Source organism: Theobroma cacao, chromosome 7, assembly GCF_053813885.1.
Source record: "Theobroma cacao isolate CCN51 chromosome 7, ASM5381388v1, whole genome shotgun sequence".
NCBI classification, from domain to species: domain Eukaryota; kingdom Viridiplantae; phylum Streptophyta; class Magnoliopsida; order Malvales; family Malvaceae; genus Theobroma; species Theobroma cacao.
This window is the reverse complement of record NC_142645.1, coordinates 4,293,943-4,311,025: the sequence shown is the minus strand read 5'-3', so window position 1 is coordinate 4,311,025 and position 17,083 is coordinate 4,293,943. Positions and strand designations below refer to the sequence as shown.

The window sequence follows — 17,083 nt, the reverse complement described above, 5'->3', positions numbered from 1 at the left end:
TTTTTCCTTGTCATTGTTGTTGTTGAATATAATTAGCATGCTTTTCTCTTCTTCTTTTTTTTGTCAGTTAATTGCTTCATATTCGCCAGGCCTATTATAAGGTTGAAGTTATGTAGTTCAAGTTGACATTTCTGCAAAAACCTATTTTTTAAACAAAGCTAGCTAGGGAAAAATGTCCTTTTCAATGGCTAAGGAATAAGCAAGTTGGCTGAGGAATTGCTGGGATGGAATGCAGCATTATTTGCTGTTAGGTGTGCATCATTTCATGGGGCCAAGTCACCAAGGAGAAACAATTCTATGTATGTATGCATATAGACTAATCCGCATACATTCTAAGTGTTTATTTGACTTTATTTATTTTTAACTTACCTATTTCTTAAAACTAGAAGCTAAGTCAGACAGTATTTTATAAGAAGTTCTTAAAAAAAATAGCTTAAAAAAAAACTCCAAATAGGAGTGTTCTCTTCTTTTTTTCCTTTTTCCAAAAAATTCTCTCTCAAAAAATGCCTCCTCCCTCTCTCCCTATCGATCTCCTTCTTCTCTCCACTCTCTGCAAATTATTCTTCTAGGTTTTTTTGTTTTTACAAGAATTAAGAAAAAAATCCAAATTCAAAATTGCGTTCAAATATTATTTTTTTTCTTTATGTTTTGTTTTTCATTTTATTTTCTATTGTTCTTTTTTTTACTTTGAAAACTCTTTTTATTTTTTGATATTTCTCAATTTATTGTTTGATATGATAATTATGTGATGCTTATTTGTTTTTTAACTTCTTTCTAGTGTATATAATATTTGTTGATTATAACTGAAATAATTAGTTAAATAAGTCAATTATTGTTCTTAACGTCAATTTTGTTCAGCTCCAAATGTCATAAATTTCAAATCATTCTTTAAAAAATAACAACAAATATTTTTTGATATTCTTCTTTTATTTTTCAGCAATTCATAATATTATAGGAAAAATTATATTTTTTTCGCACTTATTTTTTTTATTTGATTCAATTTTTTTCGTAATTTATTAAATTCCCAAATTTTTTTCCTGATTTATTAAATGCCCTTTATAGTAACTTTAATCAAAATTAAAATTTATATAAGTTCTTTTACCAAACAACTTATCTATAAAAAAGAGCTTATAAAAAGTAAATTTATCAAATAGTTTTAACTTAATTTTAAAAGTTATTATTTTTTATAAGAGTTTTATAATAACTTTTAAACAAAAAAAAATCAGGCCAAATATACTCTAAATCTCTTACTTAATTGGCAGGAGACTTTCCATAATATACAAATTTAGTTTAAACGAAAAAAACCTGTGCAGTTATAAAAGACAATTACTACTCAAAAAGCTATTGACGATTTTACTCAAAATCCTATCTAGTTGCCTCAAAAAATAAATCGCAGCTTACTGGCTTTAAAACAAAAACTGGGTTTTTATTTATTTTTCTAGTTATGTTTTATACAAGATAAGAAATTAAAATAAAATAACTATTAATTATATAGTTGAATAAGCTTTTTTCTATCATTTATGTATTCAAAAGTTTATCTTTTTTTCTCTTCCAACTTTTTTTTTTACTACTAAATGAGAGAATAACTTTTCCCAACTACAAAATATTGATTCATTGAATAAAAGAACAAATTTCCCCTCTATGGTGTTGTTTGATAAACAATTTAAGAAAATTTTCAATGATTTAACTTTTCAAAATTAATCCGATGTTCTTAAGAAAAAATTTCCCAATAAAAAAAACGTTGAAAACATTAAGTACAGCAGAAAACTACTTAGCTTGGTAGAAATTTGTAATATATTACGTAAAAATGGTTTGAACTTATCTCGATCTTAGCATTTTTAATGAAAAAATTTCACATCAGTTAAAAGTTAATTAAATCATAATATTATTTTCTCGCACTTATAATTTCTTTTTTCACTTTATTTTTTTCCTTTCCGACCATAAATTATTATATGGTAGAAATTTTTTTTTTACCTTTGGGTAATTCCATATTTAGAAAAGACAAAAACACTCAAATTGGACTTGATTTACCAAAAACAAATTTGGTAAATGGGAAATAGAAATTTGCTTCCCTAATTCCTTGACCCGACTAACACGTGCAACAGGCCAAAAAGCATAAATTTTTTCAATATTTTGCACGTGAGAAACAGAATAAATTAAATAAACTCGTAGCATCCCCTTAGAAACTCCAAGCAATCCGCCCAAAAATGGTTGTCTGCTGTCGGTTTCCCGTGGAACCAGTCAAACCGTTGAATCAACAGTCCAAGTTAAAACGTGAACGCAACTTCAACACTCATCACTTTTTTTTTTCTTTCACTTTTTGATCAACATTTCCTTAAAATAGAAAATAAAAATAAAAAAATACCCTTTGTTTGCAATTATGTACTGAACAATTTCTTCTACCAAACATTCTCGATAAAATACTTATAAATCGAATACTGTGATATCATTTTTTCAATAATCACATTCGCAATAATCACTATACCACTCCGAAAGCATTAGAGAGAGATTCTAGGGAAAAAAGAAACATTAATATTTTATTTCTCCTCATTTCTTTATTGTACATCCCACAATGTTCTTGTCTTACATTGGAAACCATGATTTATGAGCAAATTAACAAGAGCAAACAATAAGGTCAGCCAGCAAAACTGTAATAAAAGATGGTAAAAATCAAAAGACGGTTAAAACCAAAGATGGAAGACAGTAATTATCTCATGAGTGTAACAGGTAAAGTGTGTATATCCTTTTGGCTACTGCTATCAAAACTTTGAGCATAAGGAGATGTAACAGACTCTTTTAAGGTGCCACAAGTCCTTCAATGGTGTAATATAGAGATTCAGCCCAGTCAGCTTTAAATAGCAACGTCTGCAAAGTGCGCATCACATCCAGTTGAGGATCAAGCTTCCTTTGCCATCCCTGGGTTAGAAAGCCAAAATTTGTGTCTTAAGTTTACCAGTGTTAACAAGAAGATGTTTAAGTGATCAGTGCACGTAAACATTCATTTGACAAGATGAAAATTTGGGTGAGGGTCTACGAGAAAGTCTCAGCCATCATGATTATCAACAGAGTACTTTCATGCTGGCTACATGGTTGTTGTTGAGATGTTCAAGAAGACAAAGTCTAACATATTTTTTCTCATTGTGATGAAAAGAGAAAAGTAAGAAAGAGAACTTCAATAAAGCCAATTTTCTTCTAAACTAGGTTATGCTATAGAAAAGACAATGACCCTCCACATATGACATGCCCACCCTGCCTAAATTCAAATGCAGAGCTGTCCAACTTTTGACCTGAATCCATTTTTCTCCAGAATACAAGCACTACAGCTATTAAGCCAAGCATGTATGCATGCATCTGAAACAGTTCTCTTTAAGATTGAGAAGATCACAAATGGCACACGTGGATTCCATAGTGCCAGAAATCCAGGTTTTGGACCCCAATCACTTGCAGCATGATGAAGAAGGGCTGCAAGTTGTACGGTTTTCCTGAAGTTGTTCTTTCTCAAAAATGGCTGAGAGACATGACATGTTTAAGGAATATAGAAATGACAGCACACGGCAATTCCATATGTGTCAGTAGAGATTCCTCGAATGAGTGCGAGAAAGAAAAGAGCTGCAGTTTAGGAAATAAAAAAATCTACAAGGTTCAGGGTATTTTCAGAAGTTCTTTCTCAAAAATCACTGCGATGTGACATGTTAAGGAATAAAGGAGTGCCAGCACATTCCATGTGTATTATTAGATTGCATCAGCTGTCCCACCCAAAAAATGAAGAAAAAGAATTCAATAACTTTCTTAGGGAGAGAAGACTATGATAAGTAGCAGGAAAAGACTACATTACCTCAAGAACCAAGGTGGTAACTATTACTGTGCAAACATTGCCATCAATGTTGACTTTATGACGTCTAACATGCTCAAGTAGTTGCTGTATGCACTCCCCTGGATGGATGAACTCACCATCTGGGGAATCCCAGAGATTGAAAGACTTTTCAACATCCTGTTCAATAAAATATAAATCTTAAACAATATTAACAGATGTGATTGTAACTGTAGAATAAATCATCCTATAAAACACAAACAATTACTGCAGGATTGAACGAAGCAAAATCTTGAGTGGACCTTAAATCAATCCATTATTAGGTTGATTCTCAATAACTTTAAGCTTGGATTTTATTTCTTTTGGGGTAAAATGCAGACGAAGGCCTAGCATTTAAGCTTAGATCTTTAAGAACACCTTACTAACCTAAATCCATTTTGCATTCCAATTATCTATAGCAAGTCTCCAAGGCAATTAAACAACAAAGTTTTAAGTGTCAAGAATAGAAATAAAATGCATGGTCTATGAGAAGGCACTCCATTATTAGAAGAAGGAACTTCGTTATGGGTATGTCCGCTCCAAAGTCAAATGCAAGGAAAGTGCAAATAGCAAAGATGGCTGATGAGGCTATGAGGTTTCAAACAATGTCCGATAACCCAATGCAATTTGATAACATTGATGTATGTTTAAAACAAAACATGGTAAAAACATGTAATATGTTACAATTTCTTGGATAAATAAACTCTTAAATTGACAGACCAATAAGCATTCATGGTGGCATACAAGATCAGTATGTTACACCCACCAGAAAAAGCTTTCTAGCAAATGCATTACCTCTATAAAAGCCTTTGGATTGGGGCAATTTTGCTGTTTAGATAATCTAAGTGTGCACACTGCAGCACTGCGACCATCTCGAAGAGCGACAGCCTTAAAAAACTCCAGTAAATTCATTCGATCTGTCTTAGAAAGTTCAGCTGTCATACCCACATCAAGTAAGATAACATGGGGCCTTGAACTAAAGAATTGTTTATGTGATGGGTTGATATCTTTCACACGGACAAGAATATTTCCAGGATGCATGTCGGCATGAACAAAATTATCTACCTGCAGAGAGAAAGAGAACCCAATAAGTTCGAATCCAATCTCTAACATTTTAGCATGACTTATGTATACACTTTCCAGACACATCACAATCTTAGACCAGTACAGGACTACAGTGGTAGAAGAAACTGTATGAACAATCTAATACAATGCAACTCAGCATTTATAATCACCACTATAAGAAGAAATGTAAAGAAGAAAAGATGGAAAGAGTGAACAAGAGAACATGAGATATTATACCAAAAGCATTTTTAAAAGTGCATGCGTCCCGATGTGAGCAAGGGCACTTTTAATCCGTTCATGTCCTTCAAGCTCATCAACATAGTGCAAAACACTTTCTCCACGTTCAAAAGTTTCTACCAGAACAGCAGGGTGTACCAAGGGGTATAGAGGCTTTGGAAATGAGACATCCTTCCATCTGCGGAAATTGTAGATAAAACGGCTTAGATGTGCAGCTTCCCTTGCAAGATCAACTTGAGACATCATGTAAACAGCAAATTGTTGTAGACTTTCATCCAATCTCAACCATTTCAAAGTAGGGATGAACCTTGAAATTTTAGCTACAGAATTAATGATCATAAAGTCCCTTCTAATTGCTTCACCAACCCCTGGATGCCGAACCTTTACAGCAACAACAATGGGCTTGGTTTGTTGACCAGGGTACCTATACTTTAAAGTTGCTCGATGAACTTGAGCAACACTTCCAGATGCCAAAGGTTCCTCTTCAAAATCTGTGAAGATATCCGTCAACTTTCGACCGAATGCATTTTCAACAGATTTCTTTGTGAAAGCGAAACTATGTGATGGAGCTTTTGTGTGAAGTTCAGCAAGTACAGCACAAAGATCTTTGGGAAACAAATCTGGTCTAGTTGCAGCCCATTGACCCCATTTTATAAATGCTGGGCCTGCTTTTTCCAGTGTATGGTGGACTATATGAAGCCACATTTTCCTGAATTCAAGACCCAGAGAATCCACAAAAGGAGCCATTGCTATGGAGGGTGAAAATAGAATAGCTAGATAGATAGCTCTAAATAACAATATTACAAATTCCAAAACTAAAAATACAAATGACGCCAAATAAAGATGTCCATCTTGTGCTTGCATAAAAAGAGTATCCTTTGTAGAGAAGCCTTCTGCTTCTGCCCATGTTTGTTGGGTCCAGGCAAGTTCTCCAATTATAAAGGCCATAACACCAGGAGCTACCAAGTTCGACCTGCTCAAAGCCAGACTCACTGCACGGGCAATTCTACTAATCGGTGTCACAGCTGGACTGCCAAAGGAAAATACTTGAAAAAGCCTCCTCCAATTAACTTGTGCATTGTCTGAAAACACATAGCTAGGCGAAAGGGCATGGAAGCTCTGGCCCTGATAACTCTTTGATAATCTTTCTTTTACTTTGTAAATCACAAAAGGCGAATCTTCTCTAAATGAATGTCTATATTGTGAGTATAACCTATATAGGGAGTAAGGGAACTCAACTTTTGGATGCACCCCATTGTTATTTGCTTTCCGGAAGCTAGTCTTCCAGTTTGAATGAAAGGATCGGGCAACCCTCCTAACATTTACATAGCCCAAAAATCTGCATAGTTTTAAACATGTTTCAAATTCACATTCCCTTCCAATAACCTAACAAACTGAGAGGATAATACAAAAGAATAACCAGAAAACGAAACAAAAAATTACACTATCTATAACACATTAAAAAAAAACTTTTTCTTTTTTTAATTTTATATCTACACTATCCATTACACTATTGAAGATGAAACGATGAAAACATTTGATCAGAAATTCATAATACTATCACATGCAAGACTGAGATTTCCCGTTTGGTTGCTAAGAAAACGAAAGAAAATTAAACTAAACTTTAACAAGAAGAAAAAGCAGAATCTTCAATCAACCAAGCCTATTGCAAGTAATTAGCTCCATTTTCTTATTTCGGCTATACTTTTCAAATTTCGATCAATATAATAAAACAACAAAAAGAATACGAATTTTGAAAAAGGAAAAATTAGAAATAATTTTTTATAAAAAAAAACACTTGATATAGAAAGTTCTAGAAGGCAATTAACCTCGACATGGCTAAAAACGCCGCTGGTTCAACCACCATTGCCTGCAGGGAATGCTTTGGCTTAGCCGTGGCCACGATGATTGGCGGCGGAAGATTGGCGCATGTTGGTCACAGTGGAGTCGCACGTACCTGGGGAAATGAGGCAGAGAGAGAGAGATGCTGTTGCTGAGGAATCGATCTCCAAGTGATGATGTGGCAGCTAGTGTGGACGTTTAAGGGTTTTTTTTTTTTTTTTTACTTTTTTTCTCTAATATATTTTATATTTTTTATATATTTCAATTTTAAGTAGAGTATTAATATCTGATTATACGCGATAAAACATTAAAAAATAAAATTTATTTTAATTTAATAATTATGTTTTAAAAAATGTCACAGATAAAATGATAAAGTTATGGTGTTATACTAATTAATCTACTTCTAAAACTTAGATTAATATGTGATAAGTTTAGACTTATACAATTACTAAATGTCAAATTAAGTTTTAAAATCTAATCAAATCAAAATTAAATAAATCTAGATTTTTTTAGTTCAATTTAATTTCTTTAAACTTCTTCCACCCATTGCACTCTAATTTCGTTTACTTTCTTACTCACTGGCCTTCAAAATTATCTCAACTACACGTATTGAATCAACCGTGGTTCAATGCTCAATTCCATAAAGGATAAACATCCCTTTGATTTATTAACATTGGCTTTAAGGATCATCTACACTATAAGAACCTTTCATCGCTTTTTTCGATAACTAAAATTTAACTTTGATAGCTATCATTATTTGCGCACTAATTTTATCTTTTTAATACCTCACTTTCTAGACGATGCAAATTATTATGTAAATTTCATCTCATTATGGTTATGTCACTTTGTAATTTTTACCACTCTATCATTGGTAGGGGTGTGCAAATTGAAACTAAACCGAAGTGAATTCGATTTTTTCAGTTTGATTAATTTTGTGTTCAGTTAAATATGTTCAGTTACAACGATTTAATTGGTTTGATTTTTGATTAAAAATTTCCAACTAAACTAATCAAACTAGAAAATGCTTATACAAAAAAAAAAGGTAATTTTATTGATTTCACGAGTCTTTTTTTCAAATGAATTCTAACTTTTATTATAATTAAGTTAAGGTGTAAAGAAATTATACTCAGAATCATGCGTATTTGAACTTAAGTAAATCAAACATTGTTTATATCTAACATATATCTAATTTTAGTATATTTTTCATAAGTTTAGTTTTCGATAATCAAACTGAATTAATTGAAGTAGTTTGGTTTTCAATTTTTTTATTCAATTTTAGTTTTTTAGAGGAAGTTTGGTTTTTTCAATTTTGAGAAATCTAGAACTAAACTAACCGTTCTAATAATTTGCATACCCCTAATCATTGATAGAGTATCTGTACCTTTTAAAGTTTGAAAAGCTTAATAATATTAGACTCTTACATATTTTTGGGACATAATTCACATTACCCAAAAAGCACATAACTCTATCAAACGTAATTTAAAAACCAATGACTTTCACGTTTAATTTATCATCCAAAGTCAAAATCCCAAGCTACCTTTTCTCGAAGCTATTATCCCACACTATTCTATCTTTTCAAAGACTCACCTTCTACACGATACAAATTATTATGTAAATTTTCAATTATGTTACTTTATGCAACTTTTACCATTAGTAGAGTATCCGTATTCTTTGAATTGTATCTCTAATAGGTTTAATAATATTAGATTCTTTCATCGCTCAAAGCATACAATCTCATTAAACATTTTTATCTAATCTTTTTTTTTTATAATTGGAGGAAGAGGGATTCAAACTCTACTCTTTGACAGGAAGATAAAAAATATCATGTACCAATTAATGAGACAAATGTTCGGATGTACATTTTTATTCAATCTTAAAACTCATGATTTTAATATTTAACTTATTATCGAAAGTCAAATTTCCAATTACTTTTTCTCAAAGCAAATTAAAATAATCATTTTAAAAACATACATGAGTAACACAAACAAGATTTAAACAAACAATTATCACGTTTTTTCCCATTACCTCCATTCCAATTTCATGGAATAATCCCATTGAATATGCTTGTATCCTTTACAATGAATGCATTGAATATTATTGAACTTAGACTTGTTACCTTAGATCCCTTCCGAGTTTACTGGCTTTTTCGAACCTCAACCACAAATGTAGAATCAATGAAATCTCTACCCCTTTTACATGTTTTTTCTAAGTTTCATCTTGTTTATTCTTACTCTAAAATTATTATATATTTTTTTCAAATTAGAGATTTTACAAATACTTTATAAGAATCTTAAAGCAATACAAAGAATAACAAGGACTTCTCCTCTTTCTCCACCGTAATATCACTTGTTTGCAATTGATCAATAATTTCGTAAAACTCGTTCATATGCTTCGTAAAATCTTTATTCTCTTTCATCTTAAACGATACAACTTTCATCTATGTTATAATTTACTAGAAAGATTTTTTATCGAATAAATATTCTTCGAATTTATCCACAACCCTAAAATATTACTTTTCAATAACATTGTTAAATATATTTAAATATAAAAAATAAAAATAAAAGAATAAAAAAAGAAAGAGGAAAAAGAAATCCCCTCATTTTTCATTTTTTTTTCTTGTGCAAGGAGGTTTGAAGTTGATTTGGATGAGACTTGCTTCAAAAGCTCACTCTTCTTTTGTTTTTTTCTCTCTCTGAAATTAAAAAAAAAAAAGAAATCAAACTTTCGGCGAAAAAAAGAAAAAGGGTCTTTGCATTTGCTTAAGCTTTAGGGCAAAAATCTTATTCCTTTCCTCACTTTCTCACTCAAAAAACCAAACCAAGAAGAGAAGAAGAGAAAAACAATGGAGGAGATAAACCCTATGGAGCTGCTCCGATCCAATCTCTCTCGGGTTCGGATCCCCGAACCAACCAATCGTATATACAAGCAAGAATGCTGCCTCTCGTTCGATTCTCCAGTACTATTTTTTTTTCTTTTTGAGAAGAAGTATTTTTTTCTGTTTGTTTCTCAAGAAACTGCTAGATTGCTGCTGACTAGTATTAACTCAAACATTTTGTTGATAGACTATTTTTTTTTTTAATACCGTTTTGATGTTTCAACTTTGTTTTGCTTATCTGTTGTTTGGCTTTCGAGAGAGTTTGCCTGGAAATTTCACTAGGTTCTTGAATCAAATTTTACTAGTTTTTAATCACATTTTTCATTTGTTTGGCTTCCGATAAAGTTTAGTTCGGAAAATTTAGTAAAACTCAATTTTTTTTAACTAAATTTTTTCCTTTCTCTGATTAACCGTTTTTGGTTTGTTTGTTTTGCAGAGGTCAGAAGGAGGATTGTTTATTGATATGAATACATTTCTAGCGTTCGGGAAAGGTTATGTGGTTTGGAACTATGAGAAGACTGGAAATCCAGTTTATTTGCATATTAAGCAAACGAAAAAGTTGGTTCCGGAAGATAGGCCTTCCAAGAAACCTACACTTTTGGCTATTGGTACTTTACAATATTGTTATCTTTCTTCTTATACATGTTGTGGTGTGGTAAATTTGTTTCTGCATAGTTTTGATTTGCTTCTCTTGATTTATAGTGTGTTCATGTTCTTGTTCTGCTGGCAGTTTTTTTGGGAAGAAATGAATTTGAAGGAGTTGAGAGTAGTGCTATTTTGTTTTGCACTTAATTTTTCATAAAGTAGTCATGAACACATATCTGACACATCAAAGTATAGAAATTTGGTATGATGTCCCGGGGCTCCAAATATAAGGGAAGACGTTGAGAAAACCCATGTCAAACACATATTCACGTCTCACACTTTTGAGTCTTATCAACATGGGTTGAGACCATTTGGCAATGAACTTCCCAGGCCAAATTATCAGAGTTAAAGTATAAATGGCGCTTGCAACTGTTAATGAAAAAGTTGTGCAATTTTATCAGAATGTACTAACATGTTTAGAGCTATTGCGTGTCTGATGCTGCATGTAGAACTCATGCAAACGAGAACTCCATATTGATAAAAGTCAAAATTTTGAAAATTAAAAAGTTTTCTGAGTGATTGTATTTCCTTAGTACTATCTATAGTGGTGAAACTGATTAATCTGTGCAATTTGATTTGTAGGTATTGATGGTGGATTTGACAACAATGAGCCTGAATATGAAGAAACTCACAATATAGTCATTTTGCCTAATTATGTAGCTCTTCCTTTTCCATCTGTGGAGTTGCCAGAGAAGGTATTGATTGTTTTATTTTTTTTATCTTTTAAAGAATTTTAATTAGAAGAACAAATTCTCCATCTTGGACAAGAACCTGGCTTGGTTACCCCATATGAATACTGTAGGTAAGGTTGGCAGTTGATGCTATTTTAATGGCTGAGGGTGCTGAGCGGAAAGAACAAGTTGCAGCCTGGACAGCTGATAAGAAGCAAATAAGTGCATATGCAATGGATTTGCGGCAAATTGGAAGTGTTGTTGTTCCTCCATCTGGTTGGAAATGTACTAAGTGTGATAAAACAGAAAATCTCTGGTTAAATCTTACTGATGGAATGATTCTCTGTGGGAGGAGAAATTGGGATGGAACTGGTGGCAACAACCATGCTATTGAACACTACAAGGAGACTGGCTATCCTCTTGCTGTAAAGCTTGGGACCATTACTGCTGATCTGGAAGCAGCAGGTAATGCTTCCTTGTATTTCCTTGTCTGTGTGTGTTTGTTTCTGGTGTCATTTTAGTAAGCTCTTAATGATCTACAATTGGTATGAATTATTTCTAATCTTTGTTACCCATGAGATTTTAACCCTTCATATTTTTGTATTAGAATTGTGGTTTTTGGCACTGCAATGCACTTTTGATGATTACCTTTTTTTTGAGCGTTGGTGGTAATATTTATCAGAACTTACCACGGGTAACTTATTGTGGCAGCTCAGACGTTTTCTCTTACCCAGAGGATGATAGTGTTGTAGACCCACTTCTAGCACAACATTTGGCATATTTTGGTATTGATTTCTCATCATTACAAAAGGTTAGCTTTTTCTGTTGATTAATCATATGTTGCCTACTGCTTGTTTAAGATCCATGTACATTATGATGATGTAGTTGCATATGCATATTTTGTTATGCAATTAATTTCTATTGTACTTTTTTATTTATTATCCATACCGATTTCATTTTGCTCTTACATTCAAGCAGTTGCCCAGAACTCTTAAGTTTGATGCACATTCCCTTTTCATAGAACCCCCTTAATGATATGTTGACACATCTAAACTTTTTCATGTAATTATTGCATTTTGAAGTGATAAATTTCACTTAAAATGAACTGTGTTATCCTTAAGTTCCTTCACTTTTGCCGTGGTTGGAGTTTTCATAAACAAATTTTGCCATTTCACTAGAACTATAGTCTGTATAACTCTTGACGGGCATTAGCTTGAGTGGTAAAGGAGTGATATGGTTACAATAGAATGTACGTCTCAAAGCTTACCAGAAGAAAAGATAAGAATAGGATTGTAGTGTTTATAAATGATTTACGGTCTGATTAGAAATTAAAATCAATTCATTGTTGCCAGACTGAAATGACGACTGCTGAAAGGGAGCTTGACCAGAACACCAACTTTGATTGGAATAGAATTCAAGAAAGTGGACAGGAAGTGGAACCAATATATGGACCAGGTTATACAGGTCTCGTGAATCTTGGAAACAGGTAATGTTGATCATGATGTTGCAGTACCAATCATAATATAATCTTTTGATGTTTCTGATTACCTAAATTTGTTCTCATGCAGCTGCTACATGGCAGCAACCATGCAAGTGATGTTTTCAACACATTCATTTTGTAGACAGTAAGTTATAATGTTTGTACATTTAACTAATATCATAATTTAGCTAAATTAGGAATTTACTATACTTATTTGCCTTTCTTGTGTTTTTCTGTTTCAATTATGCTATCAGATACTATATGAACCAAAGCTTAAAAATGGCTTTTGAGACAGCCCCAGCGGATCCAACGGTAGACCTGAATATGCAGTTGTAAGTTACCATTGTTATGGTCATTAATTGCTCAGTTTCAAATTCTTTTGTGTCGAAATAGTTTCCTTAATGTTGGTAGTTATGATGGGGTTTATTGCTGTATTTCTTGACAAATAATACTTGTTGGTCATTTATGTATTTTTTAGTATAACATACAAATAATTTTCTTCTCATTTTGATATGTGTGGAAGTTGAGTTTATTGATTTGGTATTTCATTGCCTTTTGTTTTATTCTGTTGTGTATCCGATAAGTGGTTTAATATTCTTTGCATCTTACGTCTAATATCCAATGAGTATGTAACCACTTTCTGGTCGTATGGCAGAACAAAACTGGGACATGGTTTGCTCTCTGGTAAATATTCTGTTCCAGCTTCAGAGGTACAGTGACAATATCAATCTGTTTGCTTAGTAGTTTGTTTTTCCTGATTAATGAATTAATCAATTAATTTTCTGGTCATACAGAAAGATGGAACTACTGCACCAGCGATAACAGATGCTGTAAGCTTCCCACTTAATATCTCTACTGAGTTTGGTCTGATCTTGGAGGTTTTTAGATGATGTCACTGAGTTGCCGAGTATATTGTAATATAATTATATTTTCAACCTGGAAGTTTTTGATTGAGGCATAGTTTTACTGATAGAATTTGTGCCATGCAACTTAGATATGCTTAATCACAAGTGTTTGTCTTAAATGCTTAATAGAATTTGTACCGATAGAATTTGTGTCATACAATATTCTATTATCTGTTTATACAAGCGATGTAGCTTTGAACTCAATGCTTGTCAATAGAATTTGTCTAATTAATAGTTCTCATATATATTTATGATCCTGATAGTGGCCTTTTAACTTCTCTTTTCTCTTTTCATTTGTCAACCTTCTGAAAATATTAGAAACAGGAAGGGATCCCCCCTCGAATGTTCAAAGCAGTTATTGCGGCCAGCCATCCTGAGTTTTCTACTATGAGACAACAGGTATGCTAATCTTACTAATTGTTCTATCAAATTATGATTTTGTTCCTAGCATTAACTTGAATTTTCCACCTTTCCACTACATGTGAAAATGGTTCTTTTGTTTCCATACAGAAGATGACTTAAAATTCTCATCTTAGATATAGCAACGTGACAAACTGATCCTATATATCATTGCAATCTGGGCTACTGTGTGTTATTTTTATCGTGCACAGCATCGGATGTGTCTTGGGGTGCATGGTGTTCTCAACATGTAGCCTTCATTTTCTCATCTGGACACTTGAATTATTCTGTAGGATGCCTTGGAATTCTTCCTTCATTTTCTTGACCAAGTTGAACGTTCTAATGCTGTGAAACCTGAACTGGATCCCTCAAGGAGTTTCAAGTTTGGTGTTGAAGAGCGTATTTTGTGCTCGTCTGGAAAGGTTGCTTATAACAAAAGGCTTGACTACATTCTTTCCTTGAATATTCCACTACATGAAGTTACTAATAAGGGTAAGTTTTGATTTTATATATGTGCATTTATGTATGTGTGCTTGTGTGTAATTAATTTATATCTATATTCATGTATTAACAAGGTTAACATTCTAATGATTTACTCCTTGAGAATTCAGAAGAGCTGGAAGCTTTTCACAAAATCAAAGCTGAAAAGATTTCAGAAGGGAAGGATGTGTAAGTTTCAATGATCTTATATGATACTTTTAGCCTTCTGTAGACCTTCTTCTTAGGATGCTTTGTTCCACAGATCTAGTGATGAAATTGTACGTCCAAGGGTACCTCTAGAAGCATGCTTAGCAAGCTTTGCAGCTCCAGAGGAGATACCTGAATTTTATAGCACTGCATTGAAGGCTAAGACAACAGCTATCAAGTAAGATTTGTGTTCTCTGATGGGGTTGGTCAGCCCTCTGTTAAAATTTATTATTTTGGAAGGTCCAGATAAGCATGTAGTTTACTGATGGTATTTGTTGCAAACTAGCAGTCCTAGAGTATTCTTTTATTAATGAATATGAGTGTTCTGAGGTTTATTATTTCTCTTTTGTATTTTATGCTACAGGACTGCTGGTTTAACTTCATTCCCTGATTATTTGGTATTGCACATGAGGAAGTTTGTCATGGAGGCAGGCTGGGTGCCTAAAAAGCTTGGTAGTTTCACATGGCTTTGTTATTTGTTGCACATTGCCTGTTTCTCCCAAGTTGTTACTTATCATATATATTGTCCATCCAGATGTCTACATAGATGTTCCTGACATTATAGATATCAGCCACATGCGCAGCAAAGGCCTTCAACCTGGAGAGGAACTGTTGCCAGAGTCTGGTACGTAAATTAATAGATTCCATTTGGATAATTCATTTCAAATAAAAGTGGACTTCTCTTATCAGTATTTATTACCGTATAAAGATGCTGCTGAATGAGTTCAATGTTGGTGACTGTCTATTTAATGATAATGATAACCTTAATTGAGAAGTTGATAATGTAAAAGGGAACTATTGATTTGTAAAATTTTTTATTGGCACCTTTTATTTGCACTGCATAGCTCCTGGGAGTGAGGCGGAATCAAGTCAGCCTGTGGCCAATGAAGAGATTGTCGCCCAGCTTGTCTCAATGGGGTTTAACCAGCTTCATTGTCAGAAAGCTGCCATAAATACTTTAAATACTGGTGTGGAAGAGGCAATGAACTGGTTGCTTTCACACATGGATGATCCAGGTATAGAATTTAGCATTATCGATATAATCTTCAATCTTCCTGCAAGGATCTGTGTCAAATGATAATTAGTGATGTATCTTTTCAGATATAGATGCTCCTATCTGTCATGGGGCACAAGGTGCTGGGGCATCTGTAGACCAATCAAAAGTTGATACTTTGATTTCATTTGGTTTTCAAGAAGAAATTGCTCGAATGGCATTGAATGCATCGGTACAGTGTTTACTGCTTTTTTATTTCTTCTGAGGATTTGGAGAGTGTGGTTTTGTAATCAGTTTTCTTATCTGTTGGAAATCCATAATTTTGAGGTATGTACATTTTTACAGGGTGGTGACATTGAAAAAGCAACAGATTGGATATTTAACAATCCCAATGCCTCTGCTTCATCAGACATGGATACTACTACATCAAGCAGCAGCGTGCCTACTCCAGTTGACGCAGGACTGCCCGATGGAGGAGGGAGTGAGTCTCTCTCGAATCTTATTCGTCCTTTTTATGCGCTTCATAGTCGTGCATAATGGTTGTAATGCAATGCTTTCTTAATGCAGGATATCGGCTTTTTGGAATAGTGAGTCACATCGGAACCTCTACCCAGTGTGGCCACTATGTTGCTCACATCCTCAAAGATGGTAGATGGGTGATATTCAATGATAATAAGGTTGGGGCTTCTATCAATCCACCCAAGGACATGGGCTACTTGTACTTTTTTGAGAGGATTACCAGCTGAAGTCAGAAGGCAGTATAGAATTTCTCTTGGAAATCTTTAGGCTTCAATGTCATTGGCACATTCAAAGATTGTAATCTCTCTATATCCCATCATTTTGCCTAACACATTTCATTTTTTTTTTCATCTTTTCATAAATAATTTTGATTATTATTATTTTTTTGTTTTTTTTTCTTACTTTTTATACACCTATTTATTTATTTTTATTTAATTTGCACCAAATCAGACGTTTTTTTATTTATTTCTTTTAAAGCTCTTTTAAAGCACATTTCAAAGTCAGTTAGGGTCATCTCTTTTAAACAAAGTCCAAGTCAAAGTCAGTCCATTAAGTCAAATAATAAATACAAGTATAATGAGCTATTTTAAATTACTACAAAGAAATAAAAATGAGCTATTTTCTTCTTCTTCCATGGGTTATTATCCTTTATTTCTATTTCTAAATTATATAATTATAATTAAAATAATATTACGGGTTACATAATTTAAAAACATGTCTTGTGATCTTGATCTTTTGAAATAACACTATAAGCAGCGCAAATAAAAGACATACATACATATATATATATATATATTCTTGATGTGAAATTAAAATATTATATTTATATCTCTTTAATAAATAAAAATAATAAATTACTTATTTTTTTATCAAAATAAATATAATAAAAAATTAAAAATGAAGTTTAATAAATA

The 17,083-nt window shown here is 32.8% G+C and overlaps 2 protein-coding genes across 4 annotated transcripts; one reads left to right on the top strand and one right to left on the bottom strand.

The window, feature by feature from the left end:
• Positions 1-2,509: 2,509 nt before the first annotated feature.
• Positions 2,510-7,158, bottom strand: LOC18593802 (uncharacterized). 2 transcript variants are annotated; one of them, XM_088808056.1, is made up of 6 exons: positions 6,982-7,158; positions 5,460-6,491; positions 5,153-5,330; positions 4,646-4,915; positions 3,836-3,991; positions 2,510-2,916 (listed from the first exon to the last, which is right to left on the bottom strand). In XM_088808056.1, the coding sequence occupies exons 1-6, from the start codon at positions 7,017-7,019 to the stop codon at positions 2,797-2,799; spliced, it is 1,794 nt and encodes a 597-aa protein (XP_088664182.1). In that variant the 5' UTR covers positions 7,020-7,158; the 3' UTR covers positions 2,510-2,796. The 2 variants fall into 2 exon arrangements, with proteins under 2 accessions (XP_088664182.1, XP_007021239.3); XM_007021177.3 differs by having other exon boundaries at positions 5,153-6,491.
• A 2,454-nt stretch (positions 7,159-9,612) lies between these two features.
• UBP14 (ubiquitin-specific protease 14) lies at positions 9,613-16,634 on the top strand. 2 transcript variants are annotated; one of them, XM_018125013.2, is made up of 20 exons: positions 9,613-9,919; positions 10,306-10,477; positions 11,097-11,209; positions 11,317-11,650; positions 11,902-11,996; positions 12,538-12,671; positions 12,754-12,810; positions 12,920-12,997; positions 13,321-13,375; positions 13,460-13,495; positions 13,889-13,969; positions 14,263-14,461; positions 14,581-14,638; positions 14,712-14,834; positions 15,021-15,109; positions 15,192-15,281; positions 15,502-15,672; positions 15,758-15,882; positions 15,996-16,131; positions 16,218-16,634. In XM_018125013.2, the coding sequence occupies exons 2-20, from the start codon at positions 10,333-10,335 to the stop codon at positions 16,394-16,396; spliced, it is 2,298 nt and encodes a 765-aa protein (XP_017980502.1). In that variant the 5' UTR covers positions 9,613-9,919; positions 10,306-10,332; the 3' UTR covers positions 16,397-16,634. The 2 variants fall into 2 exon arrangements, with proteins under 2 accessions (XP_017980502.1, XP_007021235.1); XM_007021173.3 differs by having other exon boundaries at positions 9,613-9,950.
• The last annotated feature ends 449 nt before the right edge of the window (positions 16,635-17,083 follow it).